The following is a 15,844-nucleotide window of genomic DNA, read 5'->3' as shown; positions in this document are numbered from 1 at the left end:
CTGTGATTGTCAGTCATGAACTAAAACATATCAGTAATTCTGATAAATTCTGTTGGATCCGGACATTTTCATCAATGACTGAAATCCCCGGAGATGCAACAGACAGAATGTGACGAGTGGACAGGAAAATAGGATAATTGGTCTGTATGTTATGCTAACAGCACTTAGCACTCATTAACAATTCATTGGTGGAAGTGAGACTGTTGCGCGACACAAATAATTATCCAGTCGGAAGACATGGCGCTAAACAATGAAACATAATTTAATGAAGCTACAAAGCAGATAATTTGTCTTGAGGAATTTTAATAATCAAGAATCTTGAATCATTCGATGAATCTTTACAGCCCTACTTTGAATAGACCCTTAAGGTGCTTGTGAAAGTGGCTGAAACTTCAACTGCAGTTTGTGTAACTGGAGGGTTATTCAGGCATATGGATTCTTTTATGCTTCACGAATGTGGTTTTCCACTTGAACGTTGCCTTACAGACCAAGCAGCTGTAAGGTTTCTCTTCAGAGTGGGTTTTTGTGTGTTCTACTAAAGTGTGTCTTCTCTTGAAAGCTCTCTTACAAACAGAGCAGATGTAAGGTTTCTCTTCAGAGTGGGTTTTTGTGTGTTCTACTAAAGTGTATCTTCTCAGGAAAGCTTTCTTACAAACAGAGCAGCTGTAAGGTTTCTCTCCAGTGTGGGTTCTTGTGTGTTCTACTAAAATGTGTCTCCTCTGGAAAGCCGCCTTACAGACGGAGCAGCTGTAAGGTTTCTCTCCAGTGTGGATTCTCATATGTCGCACTAAATCCTTCTTACATTTAAAAGCTGCGTTACAGACAGAACATCTGAAAGGTCTATGCTGAGTGTGAACTGCCATGTGTTTTTTTAAATAAACTTTTGTCAAAAAACCATTGCTACAGACGGAGCAGCTGAAAGGTTTCTCTTCACTGTGTGTCTTCACGTGTTGTGACAAAACGTGATTCCATGTAAAGGTTTTGTCACAGATGGAACAACTGAAAGGTCTTTCTCCGCTGTGCTTCTTTATGTGTTGGGTCAAAGATTGTTTCCACGTAAAGCTTTTGTCACAGATGGAGCAACTGAAGGGTTTTTCTCCAGTGTGGATTCTTTTGTGTTCAAACAAATATGGTCTTCGGCTGAACGTCTTCCCACACTCGGAGCAGCAGTGTAACTTTTTACCTTTCTTGCCAACTGGATCGGTGTTTTTCTTCCCAGACCCCAAACCTGACTGAGCTTCACTGCTCTCCTCCCAGTTTCCATCACCGTCATCCGTCTCTAAAAACTCTGAAGAAGAATGAGAAGTTTCATCTTCATCATGTGATTCTAAACTTTCATCTGGATCGGGTTTTACAGTCTCCATGTTCTTCTCAGTCTGGTTGTGATGCAGTTCTGGCAGCTGAGGTTTCTCTTCCTCATCTTCATTCTTCACAGGAACAGGACTAAATTGTATCTCTGTGATCTTTTTCTCCTCCTGCTCCTCTTTAATCTGTGGAGGCTTCTGGTCCTCCTGGTCCAGGCTTGGACTCCACGCCTCCTCCTCTTTGATCCCCATCAGCTGCTGGACGTCTGCAGGAAACACAAAGTCTTGCTGTAGGAAACATTTCTAAGATCATTTATAGATATGTTGAGTCTATAGAGTTTATTATAATAACTAGAGATCCACCAATCCAGTATTATGTGCATCGGTCGCGATATAGAAAAAAATTCTAGATCAGGTTCTAGATTGGTGACAATGTGACTGATTTGTGCTGTGAGCGACGTCTTGCTTTATTATTTATTTTACATTATATTTAGAATTCCTAATTGAACTTTCTGAACCATTTGAAAGGTTTTATGTTGTTTATTTTTACGCTTGAAGTAAATTCATCAGTTTCAGTTTCTATTACTTCTTCTATTTACACTGGCTGCTTTCCTCCTAATTGCACTGAGTCGATATATTAAAGTTGTGTTGTTTCTTTAACAAGCTTGGTCAGACATGCTTGACCAAGCTTGTGATGCTATTGAAATGTGCTGTACTGGTGCCGAGTCCTGAAACAAATTTGTAATCCATTACATTCATGTCTGTGATTTAAAAAATAGAAACATTTTAAGCCAATTCAGCACTGTTTTTCTTTTACATTGACCAATGTAAAACCTCAGATATTGGCATCTGAAGCAAAAAAAGTGGATCGTTGCATCCCTAGCAATAACTCTCACACCAACAGTACAGATTCCCTGAAAGCAAATGACCATAAGTGTATTTAATTTTTAAAAACTGTACAACTATCAGGATGTCTAAATAACGAATTTTAATTGCCTGATTTTGTGTATTGAATATTGTAATTTCTGTCATTATGAGATCAGTGACCAGCTGATACTTAAATGTGAAGCCGATATATTAAAACAATCTTATCTACATCTGCAAAGGTCTGAAAATGAGCTGCTGTCTCCTTTCTCTGCTCTGACAGACCGACACGTCCACCAGGCAACGTCTACATGGCTGTTATGGATTCTGTCTTTTCCTTTATCTCTTTTATCTGTTTACACACATGCTGCAGCTTACATAACCATGTTTGTGTATGACTGCTGCCAGTCATACACAAACAGACAGAAACTGATTAAACTACCCCTTAGGGAGGGTGCAGATTGCAGAGAAGAATAAAAAGCTAAACTCGCTACAATCTTTGCCTCACTTGGTTCCAGCTACATGTGGCCCCAGCGCCGGACGGTGAATGTAACTCTGTGTCTGATCCATTTGTATGACTTGAAACATTTCGTTATTTTTTGGCATTAAAGCCTGTTTACCCTGCATTAAACCCAAATCTCATTATTTCTCTAGGTAATTTACACTCAGGGGTTCTGGTCGGGTTCTGAAGCTGGTTAGCGAACCTGGGTGAAACACAGAGACAAAAATGAATGAACTCCAACATGTTGCTAACATTTACCTCACTATTGCCAACATGCAACTTCTTTGCTATAAAAAAGCACAAACACAAACCCCTGAGTCAGCAGGTCACAGGTCAGGGTTTTAAAAGGTCAGTGATCAGCAAAAAACTAATCAGTTAATCTCTACTTTTAATAATCTGTAGATCAATTGATTGCTGTTATCAGTGTAACAATTATTACTACAAACAAAATTACCTCAGTAATTTTCATGTGCATGTTTTCCAGAGAATCACTAGCTGTTATTCAGATGGAGAGGTTTTGATTTTAGTTTGCACTTTTCGCTCATAAACGTTTTGACAGATTTGCTAATTATTTTCTATCTGAGCCTAATGAATAACATTTTCTGAAGGACATATTTGTTCACAGAAGCATTATAATCTATTTCATTTAATGTTTTGGTAAATTATTCTGGATATTTAAAATGTCTTCCTGTTCAACCGTTGGTTGTTCTTTAAAAAGATCAACTAACACATGTGCTTGCATTATTATGTCATTACATCTCTTGAAAACGACTGAAGGCTGAAATTAAATCAAATCCATTTGGTTTAAGGGTGTACATATTTCTCTCACAAAATGCTAGTTTTCAAACTTGTACAGAATTTATGTCACATTAAGGTGCAGAAAAACTTTTAACTCGTGGTTTTATGCATATCTTGGTATTTTAACAGATTCGTGTTTTTTTTAAACGGATGTAAAAGATGATAATTACCAGTAAACTGGGAAGCCATCTTTGCTGTGCTCCTCAGTGGTTGATGTGCTTCCAGCTGGTAGGTTAAACTAACAGCAAACACTCGGAGCTTCGGTTGATCCAAGAGGAAAATTCAGCAAAAACAAAATGAAAACCCTGAAAAACTTACAAACAATGTAAGACGAAAATGAGGCTTAAAGATACTTTTACAAGATTCAAGATTCAAGATACAAGACTCAAAACGGAAGTTTGACTTTCTTCTTCTGGATTTGTATTTGCGGTTTGCAGGAAAGGTATAGAATGCATTACCGCCACCTACTGGAATGGAAGAAACACGAACATTTTCGCAACAACAATGGAAATATTCACAGACAACGAGAGGCGCATGAACCTCATATACAAATAAAATGTCAGATCAAACATGATTTTCAGTTTTAATTTAAAAAACAGAGAAAGAGATTACCCTCCAACCCCCAAGGAAATACTTTTTACATTTAAATAAAAACATTTTAAAATAATTCTGATAGTCATTGCCACAAATGTAACCTTACCAATATGGATACTTTTTTAGTATCTAAAAGTGTTGCCAATTGTATTTTAGTCAAATTCTTTATCTTAGTGGTTAATAATACTTATGTTTTATACTCCATTAAGTCATAAGAGTCACTTGGAATAGCTTGATTGGACTCTGAAATGTCTCAAGATATATTGATTGATTTTATTTAAATCAATCAAATAAAGCACATTAATGAATGTAAAATGTTGTTATAAATATACTGGATTTATCTAAAAGCTGATTTCCATCAGTCCCATTTTTAATGACTGCTATTAAAATATGTCAATATCTGTATTGCTGTCCAGATTCTTGTCCTCTGAAGGCAAAGCTAACCAGATAATAGAGCAGTCAGATAAGTGTAACTAGTCATTTTATATGGAGGCTCCTTTATCAGTCACTCTGGAACCAGAGAACTCAGAGTTCACAGACTCAAGAGTTAGTTGAATCCGAGTTTCCTGGAAAGTTGCAACCTTGTTTAATGCATGGAGTTATGGCGCCACCTGGAGGCCAAACGACTGAAGAAAAGTCTTCATAACTAAGGAATGTCTTGCCTGCAAACGTTTTTGCTGAGCTAAAAGTTGCCTCGTCACTTCAACGTTTTTGGATTTTTTCCAATACATTTTTATTTCATACAAAAAGATAATTAAAATTATTTTATTAACATCCTAAAAAACTGATGGGGATTGCATCAGACATCATCGCAACAAAAATATCTAGAAGTCCACAAACAATTATGAGGATTCATCAAGAAAAAACACCACTTTCCACCAATCGTCTGCTGACAGAGATCAATTTAATTTGGCACCAGTTCACAAATGTAAGGCACTATGAAACACAAAAGGTCCAGTTCATATCCGGGTAAAAGGAGTTCAACCTCATCACAACATTCAATACAACTTATTCCAATACAGTGGAAAACGGCTTTTGTTAGGGACCAAAACCGCTTCTGAATATTGGAGACGTCCTCTAAAAACATGCTTACTTGTCTATTTTGAACACAAAATATACCTTAATGTGCATCACTTGATAAGTAATTCAGTCATTATTGAGGTGCGTTGAAAAAAGTTCCTCGAGGCCTGGAACTGAGGACTGGTGTGCAGTTTTCTTATCTCTTAAGTTTTGACCAGAGTCTTGGCAGCTTACTCATCAGTATGGATTTTTATATGATGTGTGAATGTATTTTTCCACTTGAATGTCGCCTTACAAATGGAGCAGCTGTAAGGTCTCTCTCCTGTGTGACTTCTCATATGACATGTTAGACTTACACAGTGGGCAAAGTTCTTCCCACAGACCGAGCAGCTGTAAGGCTTCTCTCCAGTATGAGTTTTTACATGTGCCAATAAGGTGTTTTTCCTTTTGAAAGCTGCTGTACAGAGAGAACAGCTGTAAGGTTTTTCTTCAGAGTGACACTTCATGTGAACAGTTAAATACGACCTGAAACCAAAGCTTCGGCCGCAAACGGAGCAACTGAACGGCTTCTCCCCAGTGTGGATTCTTGTGTGTTCAATTAATGCATTTTTACTTTTAAGAGCTGTACCACAAACAGAACATTTGAATGGTCTTTCCCCTGTGTGGACCTTTGAGTGTTTTTGCAAGTTTCCTTTTGAGGAAAAGGTTTTGTTACAAATGGAGCAGCTGAAAGGATTTTCTCCGGTGTGTATTCTGTGGTGTCCTAACAAACCTTGCCTGCTTCTGAATGTTTTTCCGCAGTCGGGACAGATGTGTAACTTTTTACTTTTGCCACATTTTCTATCACCATCAGGAACGGCATCTTTTTTCACAGTGTCTAAATCTGACTGAGCTTCACTTTCCTCCCAGTTTCCATCACTGACGTCCGTCTCTGAAGAACAATTTGAAGTTTTGTCATCATCTGATTCCTCAGAGTCTCTGTTCTCCTCAGTCTGACTGGGAAGAAGTTCTGACAGCTGAGGTATCTCTTCCTCATCTTCACTCTTCACATGAACAGGACTGAAAGTTAACTCTGTGATCTCATTCTCCTCCTCTTCCTCTTTAATCTGAGAAGGCTTCTGGTCCTCCTGGTCTGGTCTGGGACTCCAGTCCTCCTCCTCAACAACCAGCTCCTCTTTGATCACCAACACTTGCTGGACATCTGCAGGAAACTCAAACAAGTTACTGTCAAAATCTGACAATAGACTAAAAACAAAGTTAACTCTGTGATCTCATTCTCAAATAAAAAACTACAGCTATTAAAGGTCCATAATGAAGGTCAGACAAACATTTACTGAAGATTTTGTAGCCACATGTACCGCTTCAGAAAAATGCAACTGAATTTGGGGAAAAATAAAACTGATTTTATAGGAAATAGGCATAATGTGGCAGTTTGTCTTAATGTTTTACTCTATCATCCAGCATTCTGTTACTTTTAAAGCATAAAAATAAACATGGTGCGTGTAAAAAAAGCCTTAAGTGATAACTTGGGAACTAAAATGCACGTTGTATGTTTGCCACTGTTTTAACACAACTTTTTCCATTTGTTTACATAAACTTCAAGAACATAATGGGTGCTAGTCATTTTGCTCCTTTGTTAGACATTTTTAAGGCCTAAAATTAAGATAAAATATTATTTTTATGACAAAAGGAGCACTGCCCAGCAATCTTAACAGGGCAACTATGTTTTAAACCTACACTAGGCCAGCTACAATCATTATGTCTGTTAAATTAACCTCAACAAATCAACCAGAGAATATTAGATAATGTAATTTATTTTTCATCTAAAAGAGAGCCGAACAGCAAAAATTACAATATTCTGTAAAATAAACTACTGCTAAATCTAGCATGTATTGGTGCTATAACTTTTTTGCGTTTATGCATAAAGTAAATTAACAAATCATGTAAAAAGAAAAAAATACCATAACTGTCAAGATTCATTTTATTTTAGAAGCTGTAGAAGCAATTCTTGCCTGTAATAAAACCAGATTATACATTATTATCTCAATTTCTTTAAGATAATAATGTTATAATGCTATCAATGTATAATAACTTATAATGTGTTGTAATATCGTAAATATTATACTCAAACTGGTTACTGTCTAGAAAAATTGTGAAGCATTTTGCTTAAATTTGGTTGTATGTAAATAAATTAGTGATTCTAGGACAATGTTCACAAACTCGCTCGCCATATTTTTTTCCGGTTTTGTTTCCATTTGAATTTAATTAACGTTAGTTTGTGTTTGAATGTGTGAAATAACTATTGCAAACAAAGGTATTGATCCTAAAATGTTACATTTGTGGAAAGATGTAAACATAATCACCATAAAGCTGAGAGTCCGTCTGCTCACCATCTGGCGGCTCCTCCATCGTCCTTTCCTTTCTCCTGAACTTCCTATGTTTTCATACAATCGCAGAAGAATATTTTATCTCCTTAAAGTCCGTCAGAAACAGTTTTTTCTTCATCAAAGTGTCTCTGACTCGCTGTGCTGCTGTCTGTCTCCAGCTAACCAGCTAAGCTAACACCGCTACTTCCGGGAGGAAATTTAGCTAAAAATAATTTTAAAAAACACGAAAAACACAACAGAGATTAATAATGAGCTTTAACGGAAGCTATTACACTCGCAGGACATTCTCAACGAAGTAACTTCATACACCGAAGGGAAAATGGAAACTAATCTTGCCGGAGTAGCTTCTGTTGACAGTCGAAGGTCACTTCCGACTGTTAGTTTTCGGGCCGGTTTGGCCTTCATAATAAAAGCTCGCAATAAATCTCAACATTACTGAGGAAGTCGTGACTTATTTGAAGAGATCAGACGACAAAGTGATGGTAAATAGTAAACAGGTTGAAATCATTGACTTTTTACAACATTTGAAATTTTAAAGAAAGTCTGTGTTCAAACTTTTTACCTTTTAAAACAAGCAAAGTTCTTTGGACATTTTCTATTAAGGCAACTTGGCTAATGCTTTAACAAATTATTACTTCTGTAGATGATAAAAACACATGAAAAAACTTAACCAAGCAAGTTGGAAAAGGAATAGACTTTGTTTATAATACAGTGTCAGTATAAATAAGTCAATAAAGTCAAATCTGAAAATGGCAGGAAGTAAGAAACTCATTATAATCATAATAGCTGTCTTTTAGAAAGTGATTGAAATTCTTAATAGCTTTCATTTGCATGTTCCAACAACCACATTCTATGTTAAACCAAAACACGAAAACATCTCACTCTGTAAGCAACAAAAACACGGGTCGACATTCATCTTCACATTTATTAAAAATCTGGAAAATGTTTCAACATTTAGTTTCCCTGTGATAAACCAAACAAATATTTTGTTACATCACAATCAGAATCAACTATATGCAACAACACAAACTAAGAACTGACTTTGGCTTCGCTTTGCTCTTAATAAAGGCAATTAAAATATTAATATAAAACACTGATTTAAACCTGTTTAACATGAAATTGATCAACTTCTGGAATCTGTAACATTAATCTTGATACTCTGGAACCAAGATGCTGCTCAGTTACAGTGGTGTTTGGGGTCGCTGTCTTGGTAAAACATCAATTTTAAATCAAGTCAAGTTTATTTGTACGTCACATTTCAGCAACAAGGTGGTACAAAACTCTTCACATGATAATTTCTGGGGGGAGATTCCCCTAAGGTATATGGAAATAACATTTCAAGTATTTTAATGTATTGAAGCTGAACATGAACAGTCCAATTCTCACAGACTTCATTATTGAGCTGCATGGATTTTTGAGTGTTTTAAAAAAGTTTTTTTCCATTTGAAAGTGGCCTTACAGACAGAACAGCTGTAAGGTTTTTCTCCTGTGTGACTTCTCATGTGAACAGTTAGATATGACTTGGAACTGAGACTCTGGCCGCAGACCCGACAGCTGCAAGGCTTTTTTCCCGTGTGGATTTTTATGTGTTCTGACAATGTTCTCTTTTTTTTAAAAGCAGCGTCACAGACAGAACATTTGAAAGGTCTGTTCTCTGAGTGGATCTTAGCGTGTTCTTTCAATGTTCTCCTGGAAGGAAAGTTCCTTTGACAGATGGGGCAGTTGAATGGTTTCTCTTTTGTATGAGACCTCATATGTCGGATTTCGCTTTCTTTCCACTTGAACATTTTTCCGCATACTGAGCAACTGTAAGCCTTCTCTCCAGTGTGAGTTTTTACATGTGCCAATAAAGTATTTTTCCTTTTGAAACTAGCTGCACATAGAGAACAGCTGTAAGGTTTTTCTTCAGAGTGACACTTCATGTGAACTTTTAGATAGGAGCTGAAACCAAAGCTTCGGCCGCAGACGGAGCAACTGAACGGCTTCTCCCCAGTGTGGATTCTTGTGTGTTCAATTAGTGAGTTTTTCCTTTTAAGAGCCACGCCACAGACAGAACATTTGAATGGTCTTTCCCCTGTGTGGACCTTTGAGTGTTTTTGCAAGTTTCCTTTTGAGGAAAAGGTTTTGTTACAAATGGAGCAGCTGAAAGGATTTTCTCCGGTGTGTATTCTGTGGTGTCCTAACAAACCTTGCCTGCTTCTGAATGTTTTTCCGCAGTCGGGACAGATGTGTAACTTTTTACTTTTGTCACATTTTCTATCACCAACAGGAACGGCATCTTTTTTCACATAGTCTAAATCTGACTGAGCTTCACTTTCCTCCCAGTTTCCATCACTGACGTCCGTCTCTGAAGAACAATTTGAAGTTTTGTCATCATCTGATTCCTCAGAGTCTCTGTTCTCCTCAGTCTTACTGGGAAGAAGTTCTGACAGCTGAGGTATCTCTTCCTCATCTTCACTCTTCACATGAACAGGACTGAAAGTTAACTCTGTGATCTCATTCTCCTCCTCTTCCTCTTTAATCTGAGGAGGCTTCTGGTCCTCCTGGTCTGGTCTGGGACTCCAGTCCTCCTCCTCAACAACCAGCTCCTCTTTGATCACCAACACTTGCTGGACATCTGCAGGAAACACAAACAAATACAAGTAATATCAGTTTTCATATAAAGTGAAACCTGTGTTTATTATCAAACTTTGACAGTAAAAACTACAAATCAATGTACTAAACTATTTGGGGAAAATCTGACCACAGCACTGCACCAACAGAAAAACATGCTACAAGCACAATTATCAAAAAGTCTTATCATTGTTAAGGTAGCCTTTTAAAAAACATTCGGCGTCACACATACATTTACAAATAAATAGAGAACAAATCATGTTAAGAGAAAGAATTACCACAGGAATCATATATTCTGCAAGCAATAGAAAATAAAACCAGACGTTACATTATTATCTTAATTTATTTGAGAAACTGCAGTAAGCGTGTTCTGTTAAAAGTTATTATACAGCAAGAGTTTCAAATGATTCCTGAATAGAAAAATTATGAAGCATTTTGCTTGAACTTGGTTGCATGTAAATAGTGAGTGATTGACAATGCTCAGAAACTTGTTTGTTATATTGCTTTTCCCCGTTTGTTTTGTTTACATTTCTTACATTTAATAAGTGTTAGTTTGTGTTTGAATGCATTATATTATAATTGGAAAGAAATATATTGTTCCTAAAATGCTAAAGTTAAGGAAAGATGTAAACATAATCACCATAAAGCTGAGAGTCTGTCTGCTCACCATCTGGTGGCTCCTCCATCGTCCTTTCCTTTCTCCTGCACTCTGGACTTCCTATGTTTTCATACAATCGCATAAGAATATTTTATCTCCTTAAAGTCCGTCAGAAACAGTTTATTCTCTATCAAAGTGTCTCTGACTCGCTGTGCTGCTGTCTGTCTCCAGCTAACGGGCTAAGCTAACACTCGGACCCAGTGCTACTTCCGGAAAAAAATTCAGCTAAAACCATTTAAACCAAACACTAAAAACATAATCGAAGCTATTAATAACAACTTTAATAGAAAAGCTATTATACTAGTATGGCCTTCTCCACGAAGTGACTTAACATACCGAAGGGGAAAAAAAGGAAACTAAACTTGCTCACGTAGCTTCTGATAGTGGAAAGTCACTTCCGGTCGTTTGTTTTCGGGTCGAATTGACCTTCAGAATAAAAGCTCGGGTAACCGGTGTATACTAATGCTCCTGGACATGCGTCATCGTTATATGCTCTGCGTTGTGTTATATTGAAGAAAATACCCGCACCACAGTATTTGCTGGCAGAGGCCTGAACAAATGGAAATAAAAATGCTCTGTAACAAGCAGCTCTTCCACACACAAGAATCCTCCTGTAAACAGATAAGCACATGGAGAAACTCCATAACTGTAGCATAGCATCTGCTGTAAACTAGGGGGAAATGTACTTGTGACGTCAGCTAAATGACTCCTCTTTGTGTTTTAACATATATAAACACTCACAACTGCGTGTGGTCACATTTACATAAAACGTGAGCCAACGAAGAACAAGGAAACTTTACCTCTTCTCAGGTAAAGAGCACTGACGTCATAACAATGCGCTCTTTTAAAGTGACAGTACAGGTCTTAGAGCTAATAATGCGTTATAGAAAACTCTTTAAACATAAACAAAAATGAGGATTATATAGTGTTAATCAGAATTTGGTGAAATTTCAAACATTCTAGTAATAAATAAAAGCATCTTTTCTCGAGATGTTACACTCAAATCACAGCATACAGAGGAATTACATTATTTACTTTAGAGTATTAGAAGACAAAATGATACTAAGCAGGTTGAAATCATTAATTAACATATTTAGGCGTCACTTTAACAATAATTGAATTTGGGAAGGAAGCCCAAAAAATTCTGTATCCAAATTTTTTTCTTATCTTCTAAAAAAAGGAAAGTTCTTTGGACATGTTCTATCTAGGTAACTTTGTTAGCTCTTTGACACATGTTGCCTCTGTACATCATAAAAACTTATTTTAAAAACTTAACCAAGCAAGTCGGATCTGTTATTGGTCTATTCCTACAATGTTGTTAAAAAACAAGTCAATAAGGTCAAACCTGAAAATGGCAGGAAATAAGAAACTCATAAGTTGATCAATTTGCCTGAAAAGGTCCTATGTGCTTGCATATGAGATACTTCTAAACACATTGTTTAAAGTGATTAAAACTCTTATACTGCTTTTAATTCCAAGCACTCAAACCACTGGGAAAACGGCATGCTCTAAACTAAACCACAACATGAAGAAACCGTCTCAGTCCACACAGGAAGAGAGATAAACATCAGTCAATATTTTTCTTCACATTTATTGTAAAATCTGGACGTTTTACAATATTTAACTTCTCTGTGATAAAACCAAGCAAATATTTAGTTACATTATAATAATAATCAGCTTTATTCAACAACTTTACACACCAACAAATATCTGACTTTGGCTCGACTTTGCTCTCAATAAAGACATTAAAAATATTAATACAAAATACTGATCACTGATTTGAATTTGTGTAACACAAAATTGATCAACTTCTGGAATCTGTAACATGTGGAACCACTTACTGGTGTGTTTGGGGTTGTCGTTTTGCTAAAACACCAATTTTAAATCAAGTCAAGTTTATTTAAATAGGAAATTTCAGCAACAAGTCAGTTCAAAGTGCTTCACATGATCATTTTTTGGGGAGGAAATTTCCTCTAAGGTTTACGGAAATAACACTTCTTCAATTATTTTGATGTATTAAAGCTGCTACCAACATGAACACTACCATTCTGAAGGATTTCATTATTGACCTGAATGGACCCTTGAGTGTCTTACAAAGGTTTTTTTCCATTTGAAAGTGGCCTTACAGACAGAACAGCTGTAAGGTTTCTCTCCTGTGTGACTTCTCATGTGAACAGTTAGGTATGACTTGGAACTGAGGCTTTGGCCGCAGATCCGACAGCTGCAAGGCTTTTCTCCTGTATGGATTCTTGCGTGTTCTGACAATGTTCTCTTTTTTTTAAAAGCAGCGTCACAGACAGAACATTTGAAGGGTCTGTTCTCTGAGTGGATCTTAGTGTGTTCTTTCAAGGTTCTCCTGGATTGGAAGTTCCTGCGACAGACGGAGCAGCTGAAAGGTTTATCTTTCGAATGACATCTCTTATGTCGGGTTTCACTTTCCTTCCTTTTGAACTTTTGTCCGCAGATGGAGCAGCTGAAAGGTTTGTCCTCGCTGTGACACGTCATGTGCCGATTTACGCTCTCCTTCCTGCTGAAGGCTTGCAGACAAACAGAGCAGCTAAAAGGTTTCTCGTCACTGTGACACCTCATGTGGTAAGTTAAAGTTTCTTTCTTTCTAAATGTCTGACCACAAACAACACAGCTGAACGGTTTTTCTCCACTGTGTGTCCTCAGGTGTTGCACTAACACATGTTTCCATGTAAAAGAGGCATTGCAGATGGAGCAGCTGAAAGGTTTCTCTCCTGTGTGAACTCTGTTGTGCCTCAACAAATCAGACTTTTGGTTAAATGCTTTCCCACATTCACTGCAGCTATGGAGCTGCTTGCCTTTTTCACTTACAGGAAATTTATTGTTCCCTAAAGAGTCTAAATGAGATGGAGTTTCACCGCTCTCCTCCCAGTTTCCATCGCTGACGTCTGTCTCAGAAGAATCTGCATGACCTAATTCTGAACCTCTGTCTCTCTTCTTCTCAGATTGGCAGTGAAGCTGAGGTTTCTCTTCATCGTCTTCACTCTTCACAGGATTGAATATAAACTCTGTAATCTCATTCTCCTCCTGTTCCTGTTTGATCTGTGAGTGTTTCTGATCCAGGTTGTGACTCCAGTTCTCCTCCTCAGCAGGAAGCTCCTCTTTTAAAACCAACACCTTCTGCACATCTGCAGGAAACAGAAACACAGGAAAGTTACAGGAAGCTCACAAATAAAACAAAAATACAAAGGAAGATCAAATCCAGATTACAGCAAGCTTTACAGCCATAACAATAAACGCAACAAGGAGGTGGATTATTGACGTTTTGAAGACATATGAGCTCCAGAGACAAAGGGAACTTAATTAAATAAGTTGGTAGGTTGACGCCAGCATGATATCAAAAGAAGTATTGTAACTAATCGGTACAAAAGCTGTCTAGTATATATAGTTGTAACATTCCAATGCAACAATAATCAAGTATACAGGACCAAGCAGAAGATCTGAACTGGCCATCTCAGGCTCCTGCAAAGGAAACCAACAATTTATAGAAACTGAATGTTTTTTTCATGAAGTTTTACCATCTGATTACAAACCCATCCAGACTCATCCAGTTTTCTTTAACTACCAGAAATGACCTCAAGCTGCTGTTCATGCTGAGTACAATACATAATAAGAAGAACTAAGATATGTAAACTTTCAATCAGGATCAAGTGGGTAGTTTCTGTTGTTGTTTTTATAGTTAAAAGGGCAAAAACTACTGTTAAAATTAAATAAAAGGAATTTGTATTATCATTAATAATTTTACTTAAAATTGGCCATAAATTTGGATTAAATTCATGAACAGCTTAAAGCGTGAGGCTGTATTTAGTTTATTTTGTGGTAGTTTTGATTGTCTTATTTCGTCACTTGCAAAGGAAAATATTGTTTTTGTTCTTTGTGACTCTTATAAATTAAACCAGGGGTCCTGCAGCCTTTACAACCCAAAGAGCCATTTTTACCCTCAGCCCAGCTAGATAAAACACATTTAGAGCCAAAAATGTCACACAGACTTTTGAAAAAAGACTGCTTTTGTTAGGAATATATTCTATTGTAAATTTGTTATTTTAAAAATCCACAAATTTATTTATATTTTTACATTTTTAAACTAAAGAAATATTTTTGCAATAAGAGGATGGATACATTTTCTGCAATGGGATGTTATTTGTGGAAAATTATATATTAAAAGGAAGAAAAAAGAAAATCAAAATTTCCAGCCTGAGCAGAAAATGGATCTAAAAACATATAGACCCTTAAAGTAGCGTCAACACAATGACGCTACTTTAAGTGTCATTCTGTTGTGAAAATTCAATTATTACATGAAAAAAAGGAAATACTGCAAGAACTTGCATTTTTTATTATATCTATAGCTTTTTTTTTAAAGCATTACTTCTTTATAATCCTGGCTATGGTTAAATAGATCCTGCTGTGACTCAGACTGTCGCTAATTTCTGTCTGTCTCACTATTTATAAACCCACTTTCAGTATAAAACCACTTTCAGCTTTTTGAAAACAAGCATCGACATTTTGTCCACTTCTGTCTTGTGTTTTTGCAGGTTATTTCCTGAATGCTAAACATTTACAGAACTGAAGAGCTAAATTACCATCCAGCTGAGAGTCCATCCGCTCACTGTGTGTCGGTTCCTCCATCTCTGTTAGCTCACGTTTCTCCAAGGCTTTGAACATCCGAGGTTTTCACTCGACTCCATCAGAAACACTGTCTGTCTGCTGCAAGCTAACAAGCTAAGCTAACACTCTGAGCTTCTGTTGCTTTCGGGAGAAAATTTAACTAAACAAAGTTGTCAAAGATAATTAAAACCATTGCGACTTTCAAAATGTGTGTATAAGTGACGGGGTAAGGCAACATTAACCAGGATATTTCCCCAACACTGTCAGGAGGAAACTAAACGTTGTTCGGATAGTTTCTGCTGCTAGGAGACAAACACTTCCGGTATAAGAGGGCTCTAATGGCCTTCAGAATAAAAGCTCGAAATAAATGGTACTTGAACGCTTCAAAGTCAAGTTTTTTTTCCATGCAGGTTCTCCAAATGACCAACGCCAGTGTGTCCAAGAAACAAAATGTATTTTAGTTTTTAGATTT

General features: G+C 36.9%; 3 protein-coding genes across 4 annotated transcripts; all 3 read right to left on the bottom strand.

Annotated features, from left to right (window-relative positions):
• Window positions 1-4,932: 4,932 nt before the first annotated feature.
• LOC102216594 (gastrula zinc finger protein XlCGF8.2DB-like) lies at window positions 4,933-7,831 on the bottom strand. Its single transcript, XM_023344725.1, has 2 exons — window positions 7,446-7,831; window positions 4,933-6,283 (listed from the first exon to the last, which is right to left on the bottom strand). Exons 1-2 carry the CDS (start codon window positions 7,489-7,491, stop codon window positions 5,313-5,315), a joined length of 1,017 nt encoding a protein of 338 aa, XP_023200493.1. The 5' UTR covers window positions 7,492-7,831; the 3' UTR covers window positions 4,933-5,312.
• A 500-nt stretch (window positions 7,832-8,331) lies between these two features.
• On the bottom strand, window positions 8,332-11,135 carry LOC102216852 (gastrula zinc finger protein XlCGF52.1-like). 2 transcript variants are annotated; one of them, XM_023344720.1, is made up of 2 exons: window positions 10,723-11,135; window positions 8,332-10,086 (listed from the first exon to the last, which is right to left on the bottom strand). In XM_023344720.1, the coding sequence occupies exons 1-2, from the start codon at window positions 10,820-10,822 to the stop codon at window positions 8,864-8,866; spliced, it is 1,323 nt and encodes a 440-aa protein (XP_023200488.1). In that variant the 5' UTR covers window positions 10,823-11,135; the 3' UTR covers window positions 8,332-8,863. The 2 variants fall into 2 exon arrangements, with proteins under 2 accessions (XP_023200488.1, XP_023200489.1); XM_023344721.1 differs by having other exon boundaries at window positions 10,750-11,135.
• Window positions 11,136-12,353: 1,218 nt separating this feature from the next.
• LOC102217105 (gastrula zinc finger protein XlCGF8.2DB-like) lies at window positions 12,354-15,679 on the bottom strand. The gene is made up of 2 exons (XM_005805515.3): window positions 15,348-15,679; window positions 12,354-13,895 (listed from the first exon to the last, which is right to left on the bottom strand). Exons 1-2 carry the CDS (start codon window positions 15,427-15,429, stop codon window positions 12,802-12,804), a joined length of 1,176 nt encoding a protein of 391 aa, XP_005805572.3. The 5' UTR covers window positions 15,430-15,679; the 3' UTR covers window positions 12,354-12,801.
• Between the last annotated feature and the right edge of the window lie 165 nt (window positions 15,680-15,844).

Source organism: Xiphophorus maculatus, chromosome 13 (genome assembly GCF_002775205.1).
Source record: "Xiphophorus maculatus strain JP 163 A chromosome 13, X_maculatus-5.0-male, whole genome shotgun sequence".
NCBI classification, from domain to species: domain Eukaryota; kingdom Metazoa; phylum Chordata; class Actinopteri; order Cyprinodontiformes; family Poeciliidae; genus Xiphophorus; species Xiphophorus maculatus.
This window is presented reverse-complemented; position numbering and strand designations above follow the sequence as displayed.